The following is a 19,805-nucleotide window of genomic DNA, read 5'->3' as shown; positions in this document are numbered from 1 at the left end:
TGTATTTTTGACCACACATGGGAAATGAGTGCTTTTCAAAAGTCAATTTCTGTAAAAAGACAGCATGATCCTTATGTTGATAATAATAAAGTGACAAACCAAGCAGACAGGACTGCATGATTGAGGAGACACTGAGGAGGACACTTTGTGTCAAATGTCACTGTTGAGTGGTTTAGTCTGAAATATCACAAGGGTGTTCTCGTACCGGGCCTTTGACAATGACAGAAAGCTAAGACGGGACACTTTAACGTGATTTTAAAGTAAGATGGAATAATTCAAGGAGACACAAAAGACAGTGTCAGTCGTGTGAGTACTGCTTAGTGATGATAAGAGTTGTCACCAAACTAAAACCTAGACTCAAAAGCAGCATTTAAACCAGAAGAAACTGCACAAGCAAATAAAAATCAATAACAAATAATATTGTTTTTCTTTAATACTGTAAGACCTGATCTTCATTATTGTTACTGTAAGAACCCACTACGGCTGAAAATGTGCTATTTTAATAGCATGGACTTCTTACATCTAATAATGTTTAAGGAAATTCTCCTGGGATTCTGATATTTATGATTGTCTACTTGAATCTAATATAAGTTTAAATAATCCAATATATGCACCACCATTTGTGTTATTATGTATGCATGTTATATTAAAGCATTAATTATTGATTACAGTAAATAATTGAATAATATCTAGGAATTAATTGGTGTTTGTCTTCAATAATTAACCCTTTGTTTACGATAAAAAGTGTTCTCACTGCAAATGGTTTAATTTTACATCATAGTTAGTATAAATGTGCACCTAGTGCACATACACGATAATTAAGTGGGACATTTTTTTTATCTCTCGCTGCTAAGTTGCATCACTGTAGCTTTATTCTTTGACTGCAGTAAATTTATGTAAGTATATTTTATACATTAAATTAAAGGGAAAAACTCACGACGTTTGATGCAGTTGGCTCATTAGCAGTGAAGCTTCACTCTGCTTGTATTTTCTTAATATTCCCCTATTTTCTTTCCTCTTAGAGATGGAAATATATTTATATCATTCACTGATGTAAGTCTTCCAGCTGCTACTTCAATACCGTCTGGGGAGTACTGAAGTACTGAAGCCAGTCATGAGGTGAATTTCATATATTCGTTGGGCACTAACTAGTCTCCAAATTTTAAATGTATTACTTGTTAGAATAATGAAACATTTTGCCAAAAAAAGACAATGTTTCGACGAGTTAATTTATTGTCCAAGGTGTTTAACCTGCACTCATAGCACCCGCTGTAGGGGAATCAGAGGTCACTATTCACTATTTTGTATGCATAGACTGTACATTTTTCCTTTAACATGTTTGAAGAGCCATAAGAAATAAAGATAAGAATAGCATTTTCAAACAGATGGGATTTTGGTTAAAGGGAGAAAAAAGAGCTGGAGGGAAAATAGTTTTTTTAATTTAAAACAGAGTAGTAAGAACTGGCAGATAATGTTTGAAAATGAGAATGCATTTAAAGGCAGCAGTCTGCGACCGATATAAAAGGATTAACTCTGGGCAGACGGATTGCAAATAAGAAAATGTTGTTAATTAAAAAAACATTTTCTTTTTAATAGACTTCATTTACTGCTAATACCTGACAAGAGCTACAAAATAAGTAAAGAACAACAATCCACAACATTAGGCATCAGGGCTGACTTCAGGCTGAGATTCAGCAACATTAACAGTCCTTCAGTCAGAATCACAGTTGATGAACTGTAAAACCTAAAACAAAAACACTAATTAACTGTTTGTGTGCTTCTGCCCATGTATGTTATATTAACCACAAAGTAAGGTCATCAACATAGTGATGGTTTTATCTGACTGATAGCAAAGTGCTATCACTTTGAATGCGAGTATGTACAGTTTGCCTTTGCATTTTTCTACATGCACTGCTATGGTACCATACCTATTTTGCACCAATGCATCCCTGCCCATAAATTGTTAGCTGGATGAAGCATCAGAGACAAAGAGACATGTCCCACAGGGGACAACAAGGACACTAAAGAGGCTTTGGAACCAGGAGTTGAAAGACACCAAATCACAAGGCTCTATTGGTCACTGCTGCTACAACAAATCTTTTTAAAATACCAAATTTTACACTCACTTAAGCAATAACTTGCAGGCAGCTCCAGTGTGTGACTTGGAAAAATGAAGAAGTCATTATCAGAGTCTGTGAGTTAGATAGACTAAATTAAAAGCTCTTCATTTATGGATTTTGCCATAAGTCCTGTAACTGAAAAATCCAACACAAGGCCACATTGTAAAACGACAAAAGCCAGCACAGATAAAATCAACACTCTATGAGGATGGAGAGCGTCTTCCGCTGGAAAATGAGCTGCCTCTCATTGATCCTGCAGCACATGCCGTAATAACGGCAAAGAATCCAATAACTGAGTGGCGAACAATACGTTTTTACTGAGCCTTTAAAAAATGCCGGAAACAGTGTGGAAGCTCGCTCATTACAGCCACTGGGGAATGTCCATATTTTCGCCATTATCTCCATGAACAGACGTGGAAGGTGACAGACAAGTGCAGGCAGGTGTGATAGAGGAACCCAGAACTGAAAAAAAAACAAAAAACCTGACAGACATGATGCCCATGAAAAACACTGCGGCCGCTATGACTCAAAATGATGCACACCAAAATACTCCTCTCTCCACCCAACAACTGTCAGCTGGTTCAAGACACGATTCTGAATGTAATTACTAAGAGAACATAAGTCTGAGAGAGGAAGTTCTCACTATGAAAATAAAAAAATATGCATTTATGTTCTTCAGTTCACTCACTGAGTAGACTTTTTTTATTATTATGCTGGCAACTAACCCTATTAAGTATATAATGTCACTCAACACCAGTAAATTCACTCCAACCTTAATTTAATATGCAAAAAACAAAAACGAGAGAATCGTATAACTTCAATGACCTACTTAAATTCAATTACCAAACAAAAATTAATAATGTTTCTCATTTAGCAGGTTAAGTAAAAAAGGCAGCTTCCACAAAGAACTCACCAATGGAATGACTCACCACCTGACGTTGAACTTTAGGACAGAATTGTCATTCAATTGGAAAAGCAAAGTTTCTAAAATGTGGCACCGCTACACACGTCACAACATACACAAATAAAAAGGTGTAACTGGCGTGCCTGCAGTCCAGAAGTGTCATCTATTCAAAACATCTGGCACATCCTGAACAGGAGATCCGATGACAACAAGCAGAACAGCCTTGGTATTTTCAACAGTGGAGGATGAATTGGAAAACTTATATGCTTGTAAACTTATAAATGGATAAAAACATTCATATAAATTTGGATGTTATACAATGAAAAACTTTTTTTCTGGAGTGTGTTGAATGGTTTAATTTACAAAACAAGATAAATACATCTTTTATACTTTTTAAGGAAGTGCACCAACTCCTCTGTCACTGTGCCACGTGTGCATCTTGAAGTCTTCTCCTATTCCTGGACTCACGTGCCGTTCCTGTCTTTGCCGTTTCACCCCTACACTCCATCTTGTTACATTTATATCTTGGACAAAAAGCATTATTAAGAATTTATTTCCCATTTTTCCTCTTCCTCTGTCCCCTCTCTCCTTCCCCATTGGCCCCCATCTCAGTGGACCACTCTAGTGCAGTCTAATTAGAGCCTCTGGTATAGGATGTCATTATCTCTCTACTGTGTCTGGCACACTGGGCAAAGTACAGCACTGCATCAGCATGGGGAAATAGAAGCATGTGCCCATGCACACACACACAGAAAGTCCTTTGTTAGGGGGTGGTGATGATGGAGGAAAGGTTGTATCTTGTGCAACAGCAGCAACATGTGAGCAGGAGGAAACAGAGAGACTTTCTGTGTCGGCAGCGTGACAGGTACTGGGCCGATGTGGGCAGATATGATTGGCTGAAATCATCAGGCTCCTCTGATTGACTTGTGCTAAAACATTTATTTGCCGTCTCGACTATCAGTGAGAGTGACTGTCTGCCGTTGGCGCAGGACTCGTGCTGTGCAAGTCACGCGCAGGACAGGATGTGACTCGTGATTGGAGCCCGGTAGAACACTGACTGGACTTTGCCGCAGCCTCGGCCACTGTCTGTCTCTGGCTCTTTCATGCATGTGCACGGCCCTGACTTCACACACACAGATTTACTGTATAAACATGACACCCACAAAACTGATTTACAGCCCTCTCTGGGGATGTCGTTTTGGTTGACTTGTGCACTGCACATAAAGGGAATAGGAAATCAGACCTGCTTCTTTCATGAATGATATATTTCAAGTCTGTGTTGCAAAAAAAATTGCTTACTTCCATGTGAATTCCAAACATCGGCGAAAAGGTGTTAGGATCAAAGGAAAGCAAAATAAAGGAAGTTTCCGAGCCTTAGTGTTAGATTTTTGGTGCTTTTGACCAGCCGTTAGTAGCTGCATCTCAAGGACGTCCCTGAATAAGAGCACGTTCTATCTCATTCATTGAGAAATGTGCAAGATAAAGACCGTGTTGGATAAGAGCACCGGTGCGGCCATGAATCAAAGCCACACCAGTTTTATTAGCCACTCATATCTTAAATCACAGAGGACGTGGACGATGCAAGAACAGCATCGTATGACAAATCTGTGAAAAAAAAAAAAAAGATAAAACGGCTGAAAACTAGATGCTCGTTTTTATCAGAAACACATTCTGTGTGGTACCAAATAATTAGAAATACGATGTGCTAAATTAGTAAAAAGGTAACAGGACCCCATCTAATTTCTGAGAACAATGGCTGATGCATATATTTAGATCTAAAAAGACTTTTAATTGTAATGCTACCCTGATGATAACCAACATACAGACACCGACATTTATTTGTGCTCACTGTCCTCTTCTCTTCACTCTTGTGACTCAAACAGGAAAAAGCAGGGATTTTTTAAACCGTTTCTTTTAATTTGGACCATTTATCTTCATTTTTAGTTTTTAGATTTTGGGCAGTGACCAAATGCAACACTAGCCTGAATTATTTTATTTATTTATTTATTTTTTGACCTTGATTAACTTCCGTTTCTGTTTGATTAACTTTCCGTTTGATTTTGTTTTTTAGTGAAACATTGCTATTTGTTTTTGTTTTAGTTGTAACTTGTGAGGCCCCTTTATATTCTGGCCTCCAAAGATCTGTTTAAATTCACTCCCTGGTGATGGATATGCGGATGTTGTGCTGCACAAACTCACATGAACTTCAGTATTTCTAAAATGAAGTCCTGCCTCCATTAAGCCTCTGCCCTCAGGAAACTCAATTCTGGGGCATAGGTGTGTGTTCCTGTGTGTTTGTTCCTGTGTGTGTGTGTATGTATGACTGTATTAGTATATGCATGCAGGGCGCTGTTGACAACACAGGGCTGGAATGTAAAATACAGATGGCTGCAGGCCTTTGGGTCAACCTGCTTGGCAACAATATTACACCCGCACAACCTCCTCCTCCTCCTTCTCCTCCTCCTCATCGTCCTCTCTGCCTCATCTACTCCCCCTTCATCTGTTTATCCCCTCTTCTCCTTCTGTCTCAATATTCTTCCTGGCAACAGCTAGCTGATTTAACAATGTATCCAAACTCAAAGTTAGCTCCACTGCCTCTGTGTTTGACCTTAGGACACCAACAGGTCTCAAACTGAAACCACCAAACAAACAACAGCAAAATATTTTTTTATTTTTTTTAAATTCTGACGTTACTGTGCTGTGTTGTCATCAAACTGGCTGATGGAAACACACAATCTCATTTTATACTATATGACATTTTCAAGTCGGCTCCTAAATCTAATACACTGCCGAATGCGAGCACGGCTGACGTCACTGACCTTGGAGCGTGGCGGAGCACGGATGTACCATTTACAGTCCACAGCCTCGGCAGCGCCAGCCTTCCCGTCTCTGGTGATCTGATGAGACTCAACGATACCTTCTGGACCCACCATGTCATACTGACAGGCTGCACACACACATACACACACAAAGGCACACAACAATAAACAAACACCGTGCAATATGTTCAGTAACTGTAGGTCACACAGTGGGGTATATGAAGATCAAGAGAGTGAGTCAAAGACGGAGAAGACAGGGAAGAAACAGGCAAACAGAGAGAAGGAGACAGGAGGAGAATACCTACAGGGCAGAGGTGGAGGAACTCCCATGTCTGCAAAGTCTGGATCTGAGGAGAGAGCAGAGGAGCGGTGCATTTTTGTTGTTACTGAACGTCAGAATCTTCAGAGAGGCAACAAAAGTCGGCTTTGACAAACTTCTGCAAAAATAACGATAAAACAAACTCCTGACTGATTTTATGATCTGTGTATGTTTTGTTTTTCTCCTTTTTTCCCAAGAAAATTCTAAATATCATTATTCTTATGTTGTAATTTGATCATTTAATGTGTTTAATTTAAGGTTTTAATATATTTATAAAATATTCATGTCCTTTTTCAACATCTTTGACTCTGAAATGTGTCATTATTAATATTATTATAACTGTTGTTGCAGACAGCAAATATTCTACGTTGAATAAAATTCCACAAAATGAATGTAATAACAAATGGCAAAAGTGGGCAGAGCTATTCCCCAGACTGTCTTCAACACTAATGGAACATCACTGTCACATCAGCTCGTCACCATTCTATTGCATATATGTTCTGACTATAATTTATCTAGTGAAAAAGCAGTGGTGTCTTCAAAGACGGGCTGTTAGCTAAGAGCCTCGTTCAGTGTAATTTGAGGACAACCCTGTAATAGAAAACACAAGGAAAGGGATTTGCATTAAATCTGATTGTTCCTTGTCAAATCGAGACATGGCGACCACTGTCTGAGCTCAGTGTGGAAAATGAGCTCTGATTGCACAGCGGGAACACCTTCTCCAAATGTGACTGTTTTTTGTCTGTGTGTATGCCCTAATTTTCTTTTTTTTTCACAGAGACATGACTCAGAGCTTCACTTTTGTAGAGCTGTAGTCGTGGGAACAGAATTCCACACACCTGACCCTCCACACTGTGAGTCAAAGAGGAGACGAAATATGATTGAAGACAGAAGGTGAGTAATTTGACATTTGTCAGAGAAGGAATCTTGACTTTAATTTTAACAATTTAGACTGTTAAATTATTACAAATTCTAATCTAATTAATCACAGGATAGCTAATGATAATCATGATTAATCTACTAATTAGTTAGTCTTAGCAGTTTACAAATGTGTTTTACTTTTGTTTATATATATATATATATACTGTATATATTATAACTTATAATTTTGCATCGTAGAGTTGTTGGAGTTTAGTCTCTACAGTGTCAGTCTGCTTGTCAACCGCAGACTTACTTATCAGCAGTGTGTATAAATAACAACATGATACCAGAGCAACGAAAGTGGAAGAATGGAGGAATTATTGGAAGTATACAGTGTGAGTTTTTCCTGTGCAGTCATTAAAATACATTCATATCATTTATCCTACTTAATTTCACAAACTAATGATCGACTCTAACAAGTACAATTTGCACATATTTCAAAACCAACCTTTCTCTGGTCAACAACTAATGTCACAGAGATGAACTAGGACTCCTGACCATTAAGAAAGTAAACCTCAGGACAAATTCTAATCTGACTCCTCCACAGCTGACATCCTGTGACTCACCCACAGACTGACAGTTTTATAGTCAACACCACAGTCGCGACACTTATTATCCCATTTTAATGGGTAAAACCATATTAAATATACCAGCAGCAATTTTCCTTTTCCTTTTTAGAGAAATAAATCCCGGTGTATTTAATGATATCAGGAACAGACATCTATACAGACTGGGATCTAATGTTGTTGCATTTTAAAACCAGGTCAAGCTGAAGATCCTGGAGTGGATGATAAGATGAGTCCTAACATGGGGCTGAACCATACGATAATCTAAATTCAAAGATATCAAAACGTGTGTTCAATGTCCCCCTCAATAATTGATATTAAGGCATTATTGACCAAGCTCTATTATCAATTGTTATTACTTTTCACCACAGGGCCTCCTTATCTTCAATATTTATCCATGTTCTTTGTTTCCCTGGGGAGGTTCAGTGCAGTGTCGAGGACAGGTGAGCAGGGAGGCATGGGCGATGAGAAAATCAAAGTGGAAGACACTTAATGAAACACTGACCTTCAGGTCGTTTTTGCTGGTTTCACCAGAGATTTATTATTGGGCTTTGGCATCACTTAACCTGACACCATCACAAGGCCAAGGAACCTGAGAGGAATTCATGCATGTGTGAAAGCATGGACACAGACACACGCACACATGCACACTTTTTTGGCACTGAGTGGGTGCTGTTTGCGTATGAATGCTTCTTGTGTGACTTTTGACCTTTTTACACCAAAGCTCCTGAATTTCAATCAGGCTCTCTGCCTCCTCCCGCTCCATCAATCACTCCCTTCCCCTCTCCTTGCCCTTCCTGATTAATCAATTCAATCAATTACATGGATTGATAAGATGATTGATGAACTGTATAAAGAATGTGTACTCCGTTGGCAGCTGCTGATTTAAATGTGTGATAAAGATGAATGTGGGGGGCTTGAGTCACAGGGTGTCATATTTGATGAGTCACAATTCAGCAGCATCTGCATGTCACAGTAAACTGTATACACCTCAGTGAGTACACGTATAAATTAAACCACAGTACACACTGTACTGCTTAGGTGAAATATGTGTAGGTCCCGAGTTGTCATTGAACTCTGCCGTTTTACTATGTTGCCTGCATTATCCTTTCTCCAGAGCCTCCACCTGAGCAGGCTGAGCAGGATTCAGAGCACATACACTCATACCCCCCCGCCACCTCCACTCTTCATAAAGCACTACTTAGAGTCTAATCTTCTGTGGCTTTACTGTATTTACCCTTTGCAGCGTTGAAAATGTTTGAACACGGTTTTGAGGCACACAGACTTTAAATTACGAACATCTATGAGGTAATTAAGAAAAAAAAAAAACATTGCAGTTTTGCTATGATGCAAATGACAGAAGAAATGAAGAAATAAATGCCCAAGGTTTGAAGAAACGATGTTCAAATACCCGGAAATAGAAATAAACATCTTTTCAACAACCATCTCAAGATTTCTTAAACAGACAAACAAAAAAAAAGAGGTACAAATGCCAGCAGTTATTATTTACCCTGGCAAACAGGCAGAAAAACAATGATAAGGAATGTGTTCCATGTTAAGAAATGCTGAAATAATAAATAATAAGTACAGGTTCTGATAAGCTGTGTTTACCTGAGTAATGGGAAATGATTGATAAGAAAACTCCAGTGAATGCACACAGACAAACAGAGATACATTGAATGGATAACTGCAGGAGTGTCAGGCTAAGAACCTGGGTCTGAGTCAGTCCTGTTCTAACGACAGTCCATGCTAGACAATAACATGTAAACAGTTTTAATTCTTACAACTTTGTGGCAACTATTATTTTTCTAGTTAGAATGCAAACGTCTTTGGCCCCATTGATAGGTAGCCCTATTTACGGGCCATCATCAGAATCAGAATTTTGACGTGAAGATTAAGGTGGTGGAATAAATGTTGCTTTTACCTTTAAAGACATTATTAAGACTTCCATCTTGGATATTACTTTTTAAGGACTCCTCTAAATATTGAAAGGACAGCCTTTGTTGTGAATTCCAAGTAGACTACTGCTCTTATTCTTAATTATTAACTGAGTCTTACTGATCTTTTTATTGCCCATTGCTAGACTACTTTGAATTTATTCTGCCGTTGTTATTTTAACTTTTTAAGACATAAAGAAACCCACAAAAAAATAGTACTAATGTATTGAAATGTATTTATTGTCTTTTCTGGTTCCAGAAATTTGGTGCAGATATAATATATTGGTTAAAGGATCAGACAGCAGGCCACATCTCCTTCCTTCTATATCTCATCTCTCTTTTTTTTAACTAAAAGTACATGATATGATTGTCATAAACAGAAATGATACAAGTGCTTATTGCATGTAGAGTGTGGTAGTACTGCATCTGATCACGAGTGTTCATTTGAGACCCATGCTGAGATGCATTCTAATGCCAGGTATGAAGTGCTTGTGATTGTGATCACGTGATCACGGGTGTTAATAGTCTGAACACATGTGATCACGGGTGTTAATAGTCTGAACATGCTTTGAATCAGTCGTCGCTCTTTAAGATGCAGGCACAGCATCGCTCCACTAATGTAAGACAGTGCATTTCATTTGGATATGAACATGATGCTATGTTACTCTTCACTCTTCTGTGCCAAGCTCAGTCTGTGCAAAATTGCAGTGAGTGAAAACAGTGGCTTTTAGTGAAAGCCAACAGTCCGGCGACCCAATATGCAGAAGATACACACGTTTACATACAGTACATGGACAAGTGAGTATGATTATTTTCCCCTCTGCTGCTTAACAGTGACATTTAAATAAGCACCTGATTAATAATCATTTAAAGTTGCTGCTCCAGCTTCTATTTTTTTAATCATGACAGATTTGCCATTTTAGCAGAAGCTAACTTTACACTTTTGAATACCATGGGGGCTATCAGCGTTCTTTTATTCAAACAGTAATCTGCTTCCACTTCCTGAAAACAAACATACACATGACATAATGGACTATTCAACAATGTCGCCTCAGAAAATAAAAGGACCATGGTGGAAATCCTATTTGATAAAACAGATGCCGTAACGATTAGCTATATGGCTAAAACCCACTGGGAACGGGTTTGTTGACCCTGCTGATGACGGTCCAACTCTGCAGAGCCACAGCTGTGAAAAGAGGAGGTCAAAGAATCTGTGGGGGACTGATAGGATTCACCACACCCTGGGTGTCATGGCCAGTGCGCTGGGTCTGTGCCCTGGACCGCGATTAGTGGCCATTTTTTTTTCCCTCCCACCCCGTGCCACGAACAACAACTGGCTACAAACAACAATCAGCCTGCAAACAACTGCAGAAAAAAATGTGTAAATAGTGCTTGGTATTTATAGTTCAAATAAGAGTCAAACCATCTTTTCTGTTTTATATCCACACATGCTCACCTCAGTCTGCTTCACATTCCTAAATTCAACCTACCCTTGAACTCTGTTTATCACAGAAGCCAACAACGAAAACCTGCTGCATTTAAAGTGCTGTTGGCGGTGGGGCGAGGTCAGCTTTGACTGGGAAGTTATCAGTGGGGGAAAGATACACTAAATAATCCTCACCGGCATGTCAGCCATCATTGGTTCATATGCCCTTGAGCAAAGCACTTAACCCCAGTATGTTCCTGTGGAAATGTTCTGTGTCCAGAAATATCATCTTTCAAAAAAAAGAGAAAGCCGGAGCAGGATCGTCTGTCAGATGTCTCAGCACTTAGAGGACAGACTGTCACAGCATTTCAGTGGCATACACGTTACAGAACAGTCTGATCCGTGCCCTTGTGTGTGAACTGATGATTCATGAGAAACATTATTGATCTCCATATGGGGGAGAAGTTATAGAAAAAGCTCCTGAAGCAGATCTGGAGAGAGTGTGTTTTTCAAGGACAGACGAATCACGAGGTTCACTGATCTTAGCGTTTGTCAACCTTTTTCGCCTCACATGACTCCAATGCCTGTAAACTACAAACTACAAACTGTAAACTATGTGCCTTTTCAGCTGCCTGATAAGTTCTTTTAGCTGTTTTCCCCACAACATCTTCGCAAATGTTGTTCCTCTGGCCTGTTTTCCTCACTGTTTTTTTTATTAGCACAGCTAGAATTTCACAGCTCATTTAGCAAATTTGTGTTAAAAGACAAAAAATCTCTCTTGTTAATTGACCTGCTCATTTGCTCATTAATCAACACTGCTGTCGACAACATTTTTTGCCAGAGGAGCCAGGTTACTGCAGTAAGATAAACAGCAGCTCTACATTTAACTGCATACACTGTGTGCCATGTTGAGTTCAAGTGCGGATGAAGATTTCTGTCTTACTAGAACAGCTGGAAATGTAGTCAGAAGTCAGAAGAAAGGATTTTTATGTCATTTCACAAAATTCACTGATGTCAGAAAACACTATATGGTTTTGTGTGTCTCTATCCTCCTTTGAGCTTGTGTGTGCGTGTATGTGTGCCTGTGCACTAACAAATGTGTGCTTCCTTCCATCTCTTCCATTGATCAAGCCTTTAACTGCTCTGCTCTCTCCTTCCTCCCAGAGTGCCCCTGGGAAACAATGACAAGGGCAAAAAGCTGATACTAAAACAACTCCACTGCAGCACCTTGTGAACAAGGTCCCTACTACTGTGTCGACACACAGTGTGTGTGCGTGTTACCCACCAGTATACTGCAGTGGTGTAATGAAGGCCCAGTACTGCAAGTGCAGTACATAGCTTTTACTGCTGTAGTGTTAGGCAAATGTACTAGGTACCAATGCTTTATCTCTCGTGACATTTTACCTAAAGGTCATAAAACCTTCTCAGTCCACATGAAGCTTTGTGTTCCTGCTTACTCCAGCCCCCGACTGCTCAGCACAGTCATTATGAGCCAATGATACCAAGATAAACAAACTTTAACGCATATATGCTAGCATAAGGTCACTCTATGCATGGTGTTCACGCTCTTTTCCCAGGTATCCCATTAGGATGCAGTCCCTGTGGCATTGCACTTGTAATGATATCCTGAGCATTTGTAGAGGGCAAAGGCAAACTGCACAGTATAATGACCTGCCCTGTTAGGGTTATTTCTTTAAAATGTGTTCACAACCAGCCTTGATGTCTACCTCAAACTACAGAGTTACATGTTGGAATTCACAATATATTTTGAGAATGCTGGGATTTTATTCAAATTCAAGCAGAATAGAGAGGGAAAAAAAGCTAATTCTTTTAAAATAAAACAATTTTGAACAGCAGCCTGCCAAAACATCAAGGTAAATGACATCACTGGGACTGTAATGTGTTGACTGGATGTTGTAACAAAGTACACAAAGTAAATGGATATACAATAATTAGCATTACACAGAGCATAATAAACTGTGTTAAAAAGATTCTCTTCATGAGTCAGCACAAACCTCAGTCTCTGGGCATGTTCTCAGAAATACAGTACGTGTGTGTGTTTGCATGTGTGAATGTGTGTGTAATATGCACTGGCTCCTTAAGCGGGAACCAATTTCCTCTGGAGCCTCTCTATGTCCCAGAAGGCATCACAGGTGTTTCTGTCTAAGTGATGCCCAAATGACACATCCATTCCATCCCGATCCTTTTTCGCGCAACCATCCAATAAATCAACACAACATCTTCACTCTGCCACTCTTTACTGCAAACACAGGGCGAGATGCGGTGACATAAAAGGACGAAGCTAGGATAGCTGCGCTGATTTGCAAACAACGGCCCACCGTTCCCCCAAGAAAGGTAATTTGAGAGTCTGATTGCTTCCTTGAGATAGTGTCTCATTTCACTGTCATAGAATTATGAGGTGTAGCAACACTCCTGTTTCAATTCTGACTGCCGCTCTGCATCTGCTGCAGAAGGCCCAGGAGGAATCAGTGGCTCACAGACATTTCTAAACCAACAACAGGCTTCAGTTTTACAATTCAACACAGTGGGGTTATAAACTGCTGCCAAACACACTGAAGTTAACAAACAACTCGCCATGTTAGTGCAGTAACAACTTCGGCATGGGGCATTTGGTGAGGATAATTGTTTTGGTATTTGTCTCTTGGTGCACTGTATATCAAAGAGCAGGGGAACAAAGGGCTGGATGTGCATGTGAGGAGAAATGGAAGATAGTAATAAGTAGAAGAGATTTTGAAAAACAGAAAAACATACATAGGGTCCTCGGTTTACGACACCCTCCACGACGTGTTTCGTGGTTAGATCGCAGTCTCTGACAAATTTCTTAAGAAAGTCTTGGTCCATTATTCAAATTTTCGGCATTTAAACATGCCAACTAATTCGCACAAAAATGTGTTAGGCAAAGGGGGTCACGGGTTGTATGCTATATATTGGATCACTTTCTTTCATTTGTGATGTTTTTTTGAGAACTTTTTGCCGTTCATTATGGTTTATAAGTCAGATGGTTTTTGATGTTTCTATGTTCTAGATCATGATGTTACCACTGTGTTAGCATAGGTAAATTACATACGTACTAATGTTTAGACTTTCACGTAGCAGAACCTCGATTTAAGTTGAGGACCCATTGTATTTTTATCTATATTTCTATCCAAATCTAATGTGTGCATATATATATATATATATATAAATATTCACACACACAAGGATCTGCAAAGCATTAAGATTGTTAAACTAACTTGGCAGCACTGGAGCTGTAAGATGAACAGATTGTTCGGCTGGAGGCAGAACAAGCTGTAAAACCTCCACTTCTGCAAAGTGTCAACTGCAATGACACGTCTCATACATTCATGTTCTGCTCCGAACATAATCCCTATAATCCATGGTCGAGTCCACGTTTATTTATCCTATCTTTTACTAGAACCTAGACTTTCCACGTGCAGTGCAGTTACCAGTGGCGAAGAGGGATGTTGGACATTTACACTGTGACACGTTTTATCTAAAGGAGTAATCTTAAAGAGATTTTCAACACTGAGCACTCAAGAAAACAGCAAATGTCACCGAGAATTCAGACTGATTCATTCCATACAGTAAAAAATGAGATAATTTAATGAACCAGTGACTTGGGAGAATGGCTGTTAAAGTCCAATTTTATGACTTTAAAGACCCCATTACAATAAATCTTTTGCACAAGGCGTGAATAAATAAATCCACCTGGGTTTGAAATGCCCTCTATTTTATAAGACAGCCTACAAACTTGGGGTGGAGCAGTATGGGGGGAAACTGAACAAGGAGTGAAATGGAATTCAGCCTCAACACTGGAACATATTCGTTTAAGTTACATTTATCAAAGTTTGCAGTCTGTCAGTTTCTGGACTTTTTAACGAAAGCTATAGGAGACACAAAATTTGAAACTCAAGCAATATCCGGTAGGATACTTGGCTGTGACAGGACGTGTCAGCAGTACATGTAATACTTCTCAACTCACTACGCTCTCTTTACACAGGTGGGCTGTTTTTTTTTTTGTATGCCCTGCGGCCTTTGGCACCACACATATACCGCCAGCAAGTGGGGCAAGTGAGCATGTCATGGGAAATGATGAAGGGAAGCTGCCAGACCTTTACCAGACTTTGATCCTCGTCTTTATGACTGGTGTCTTTTGGGGAAAGCCCAGTTTTAAACTGGCTCAAGCACAAAGGACAATTTACTGTGGAGCTGCCATCTGTCCGTCTGCCTGTTTATTCAGTTGTCCGTTTGTTTGAGTTTAATTTTGATGAATGTGAATTGCAGTCATTTCCTCTCCTGCATTTTATTTATAGACAATCTTGGCTCAAATTGGGTTCATGAGTGTGGATTTGATTAGGTTGGTTGGGCCTCTGGTCCACTGACCCACAAGGTCAGAATAACAGTGGAAATTACCATTAAAACAACACGGCATGAACTATCTATCAACCGCATTCTAACTCTTAGTCTTTATTTACTTTTGATCACTTGGCATCATCTCTTCCACTGCAGACAGATTAAATGGAACTAGAAAAAGTAAAAAAAACAACTCTATTTGCTGTTGATTTCAACAAAATCTACAGTACTACCCAGTTATTCTGTTGGACAAGGCCACTGAAAAACTGAAAGCAACACATTCAAAACACTGTGATTCCTACAAATCTAAAAACAAAAACAAAAAATAAATAAATGTAGTTCATTCTTCAACTGTGACACAAGTGAAGAGAAAATTTAAATTTAAATTGATCTACTTTGCAGCAGCCCAACAGCTCTGTAGCCCCTCTGGGGGGCCCATTCCCTATCTTAGGAACCACAGTGTTTATGTACCATAAATCAGGGATCTAAATTTGTATTTTAGAAATAAAAATGATATTCTGCACAAATGCCATAATTACATCCTAATTAGTAATGGAATTTCCCCAGTGTGGGATTAATAAAGTCTTATCACAAGTCTTATCACAACTTAAAATGGCAACAATGATACACAGTTTCTTTTTTTAGATTTTTAGATTAGAGTATAGAATAGAATGCGCATTAACTGACTTACAGTTCCCTCTTAACTTTTATTTATTTATTACAGAGGACATTTTTTAAATGCTACGTCAGAGAAAATAATAAATAAAAAATAAATCAGTGTGTAGATTAGGAATGAGTCAACGCTCCTATTATGAAACATGGAACAAGATGAAATTGTCAGGTTAGTAATCACCCACTGTGGTTAAACATAATGATGGTGAAAACGCGGGCTGAGGACTTTCCTTGGAGCGTAACATATTTTCTAGTCACGGCAATTACATCCAAATAAGTAAAAGCAATCAACAGAGGCGGCGATGGAACGGCTGGAGGTGCTGGTGTTGCCGGAGTAGATATGTGTTAGGCACAATGAAAGCTGAGTTAACACTTGCAAACTCAAGTTTTACTATTGAAAACTACTCCCAGCAGAGCAGATTAGGAGTTAATGGAGGGTGACCACAGTGCTGGATTGCACTTTGACGGTGATTTGGGAACAATTAAAAAACCCAAGCGCTTTAGGAGCGAATCAAAATGAGAGTTGCTCAAAACATCCACAGCCTTATGTTTTTTAGTGAGTTGAACTTCAACATTAATTGCAACGACAGAGCGAATTTAAAAAATAACATTTTTAAAGGTTATTTTGGTTTGACGTTTGTGCAAACTAAAAGGTTTTAATTGGATAAAAGACTGAAGAATGATTTCCAGTTGATGGTGCAGATTTAAAAGAAAAACAACACACAAACAGATGACCCTGACAAAAAGGTAAAATAGCATGTAGCATCATTAATTTCCCTGATTGCCCTGCAAGTTCACTGAGAGCTAATTAAAAAGAAACATGCAAACTCTCGACTGAAGACGCTGAGCTGCTGGACACTGCAGAGAAAGTTCTGCTGCTCTCCACAAAACGGCTGCGTGAAGCAGAAAATTCCTTCACCGTAGCAGAGAAAGGCAGCATTTTTGTCTACTCCATTTTACTTATTTTTTTATTTATGTTTCTATAATGACAAACAGTGCTATCTAAAAGCTCAGCACATCTGTGGCATCGCAGTTATTGTTACTCTGCTCCCCTCTACTGAGGCTGCAGGTTCACTGAGAGCAAATAATCAATAGGCAGCAGTAGGAGATCACCAATTCACTGTCCGGACCAACCCACATGCACACAGACATTATTCTGGCTTTTATGTAAAATCAAATAAACAGTCTGCATGTTTTCGCTTTGTAAACTCGGGAATATGCTTGTAGATTTCTTGAACTTTCTGAGAAGAAGGTGAATCATAAAATGTTGACGTTATTAAGTGGAGTACTGAATACATTCATGGCCAAGAGGTAAGACTATTTCTTTTCATTTCTATGGTTGGAAAATATTCAATTCTAATCCAATAATAAGGCAAGAGAAGTGGAAATCTGCTGCAGTTCAACACAAACCACCTCCATGATTCACAATATAAATGTCATCGTATGTGGTTAATGGAAAGGACTGTTTCTCACATTCCTGTTTTATCATGAAGAAAATATACAGTACGGCTGCTGGCTATGACTCGGAATTTACTACAAGTGTGATGAGACTGAGGTTTAAATATATTTTCTATTAAATCTATATTTTCTAAATCAATAATACTTTGTTAATTTGGTCTAATGGCTGTCTGTCTATTGAGTGATTATCCTGTCTATCCATACAAGCTGTTTAAATTGATGTTTAATTTGAAATCTAATTATAGAAAAGATAATAAGTGACATCTACTAGGGCCTCTGCAACACATAAATATACTTAATATAATCTTGAATGCAATACTGAACTACAGCATAAATATGTAAGAGAGGACACATGTCAAGGATCACAGAGGCACTGACAGAAAATATATATAAAAAAGGCCTAAACAACCTCAAATCCATGACCCAGACGCAGTACCTGCAGACCCACCTCCCCTTGTCACCCTGCTCAACACATTTATACTAGGATTCCTGATATAAACACACACTAAACTACTGTACTTGTACCACACACCACCTTCACATACTTCTGTGCCACTTCCCACCTGGTTATAATATCATATGATTTCTTTTGATCTAAATCACACCAAGCACAACTTCTTTGGAACTTCTTTTGTTTTTGGTCCATAGTTACCTGAGTGGAACAAGCTTAGGATTTTTTTTTTGTTTTTTTGGCATGAAGCCAAATTGCTGTTAACTAATAAGAACCTTTTCACAATTGCCTGGTTCTGTCCTTTATGAAAAATGTGTTATTTCTTAACAAATCATATAAAAATAGTCTCCACAGAAAGGTAATTTTCAAGCTGTTGAAATGATGCTCTTTCTCACACACATACTGTTGCTCACAGTGAGGTGAAGTGTAATTATGCACATTGTTGACCGACCAAGTGAATCCACTCACCAACCACTGGGTCTACATATGTATTCCACTCACATATCACTCCAGCCGTCATGCCAAGACTGAAAGAGATTCCAGTGTGACACACATCAGATTTCATAAAGCCCTCATCTCAGTATATGACTGATTACTGGCAGCAGAGACAGATTTCATCCAGATGTGGGCATGATATGATGTTATGGTCAATCAAACTCTTTAGATAAAATCTTGCAGGCAGAATCCATGAAAAGAGAATGAATTTATTAATATTTATGTATGCCTGTCATTCGTGCCGGAGCACATACATTAACACCTACATCCAATTATATGGCTGAATGTGAGCATTCAAGATTTGCATGCGTGCCTGGCTTTGAGCAGCCAGATGTTCTATTTTGTCGCTCTGTGTATTGTTGATTGCTTTTATGGCTGCTCTGAGATAAAACCCATATGTCACACGGCCATGTTTTTATTGAAGAACTCATCATTTCAGGCAGCGAGAGCCACTGGAATGCCTTTTAATATGACTGGACTGCTGCCAGAGTCCACTGCACAGTGGACAGTCCCATTCAGTCTGTGTACTGTGCCGTCACTCTGACTGTTCAAGTGCATGCAGAGCGGAGACACTTCACTCCATCGCCAAACACTTTGTTTGTTTATGTTCTTAAGCAGTAAGAAACTGCTACTGCCGCATTAAAGCATTTCAGCGACATCGGATGCGTTCGGCTTCTCTTATGTTTCCCCTGTGGACAAAACCAATCTGTGCTTTAAGTAGAAAATAACATGGACTGGAACTGATCAAATCCAATTCTATAGGAACACAGTATCTCACCACCACACTCTTTGAGTACTATTGTACTGTCGCAGCTGTATTTCTTTTGTATAAACTTGAAATAAAAATGCAAGCATCTTCATTTTATCTGTATTTCTCATTTGTGCTAAGTACTTTACTTTCCTCATGGTCAGTATACACTGGCCGATTTTGGGCTGTCCCAGGCGAAAGACATGGAGAAGTCTTTGGTTGTAGCTCTAAAATGGTGGACTGAGGTTGCAAGGAGAGACAGGTTCAAGAATGGTTGTTGTCAGCCTCTTGCTACGACTTTTGTCTACTGATACGCCAATAGGAATGCTTTTTCAGATTTTTTTGACAAAAATGCCACAACAAGGGCTTCATTCTTTATGTTTGTTTCGCTCCTGAGTAGCATCAGTAACTATGGCGCAGATGGAGGACGTACGCCAATGATGTTGTATATTAACGTGCATCATAGTCTGCGATTGGTCATTGCCAAACATTACCGTACAGTAGTGTATGGTTGGAAAAAAAATATTGTTGGTCAAGCACTTTAAGGAGAACCCACCACCACAACACCTGTCCCAAGTAATTTAGTATTTTTCCC

General features: G+C 39.1%; 1 protein-coding gene across 6 annotated transcripts in view; it reads right to left on the bottom strand.

Annotated features, from left to right (window-relative positions):
- The window catches only part of neto1l (neuropilin (NRP) and tolloid (TLL)-like 1, like), a 56,118-nt gene that overhangs the window by 13,990 nt on the left and 22,323 nt on the right, over positions 1-19,805 (bottom strand). For all 6 annotated transcript variants that reach the window (XM_017031757.2, XM_017031756.2, XM_025054498.1 and 3 more), the window contains exons 6-7: positions 6,149-6,190; positions 5,844-5,971 (exon numbers count right to left, since the gene is read on the bottom strand). In XM_017031757.2, coding sequence (XP_016887246.1) covers positions 5,844-5,971; positions 6,149-6,190 — 170 coding nt within the window. The remainder of the gene's footprint in view (positions 1-5,843; positions 5,972-6,148; positions 6,191-19,805) is intronic.

This window comes from Cynoglossus semilaevis, chromosome 3 (genome assembly GCF_000523025.1).
Source record: "Cynoglossus semilaevis isolate Cse_v1.0 chromosome 3, Cse_v1.0, whole genome shotgun sequence".
Classification (NCBI taxonomy): domain Eukaryota; kingdom Metazoa; phylum Chordata; class Actinopteri; order Pleuronectiformes; family Cynoglossidae; genus Cynoglossus; species Cynoglossus semilaevis.
The sequence above is the reverse complement of the archived record's forward strand: the minus strand, read 5'-3'. Positions and strand labels throughout refer to the sequence as shown.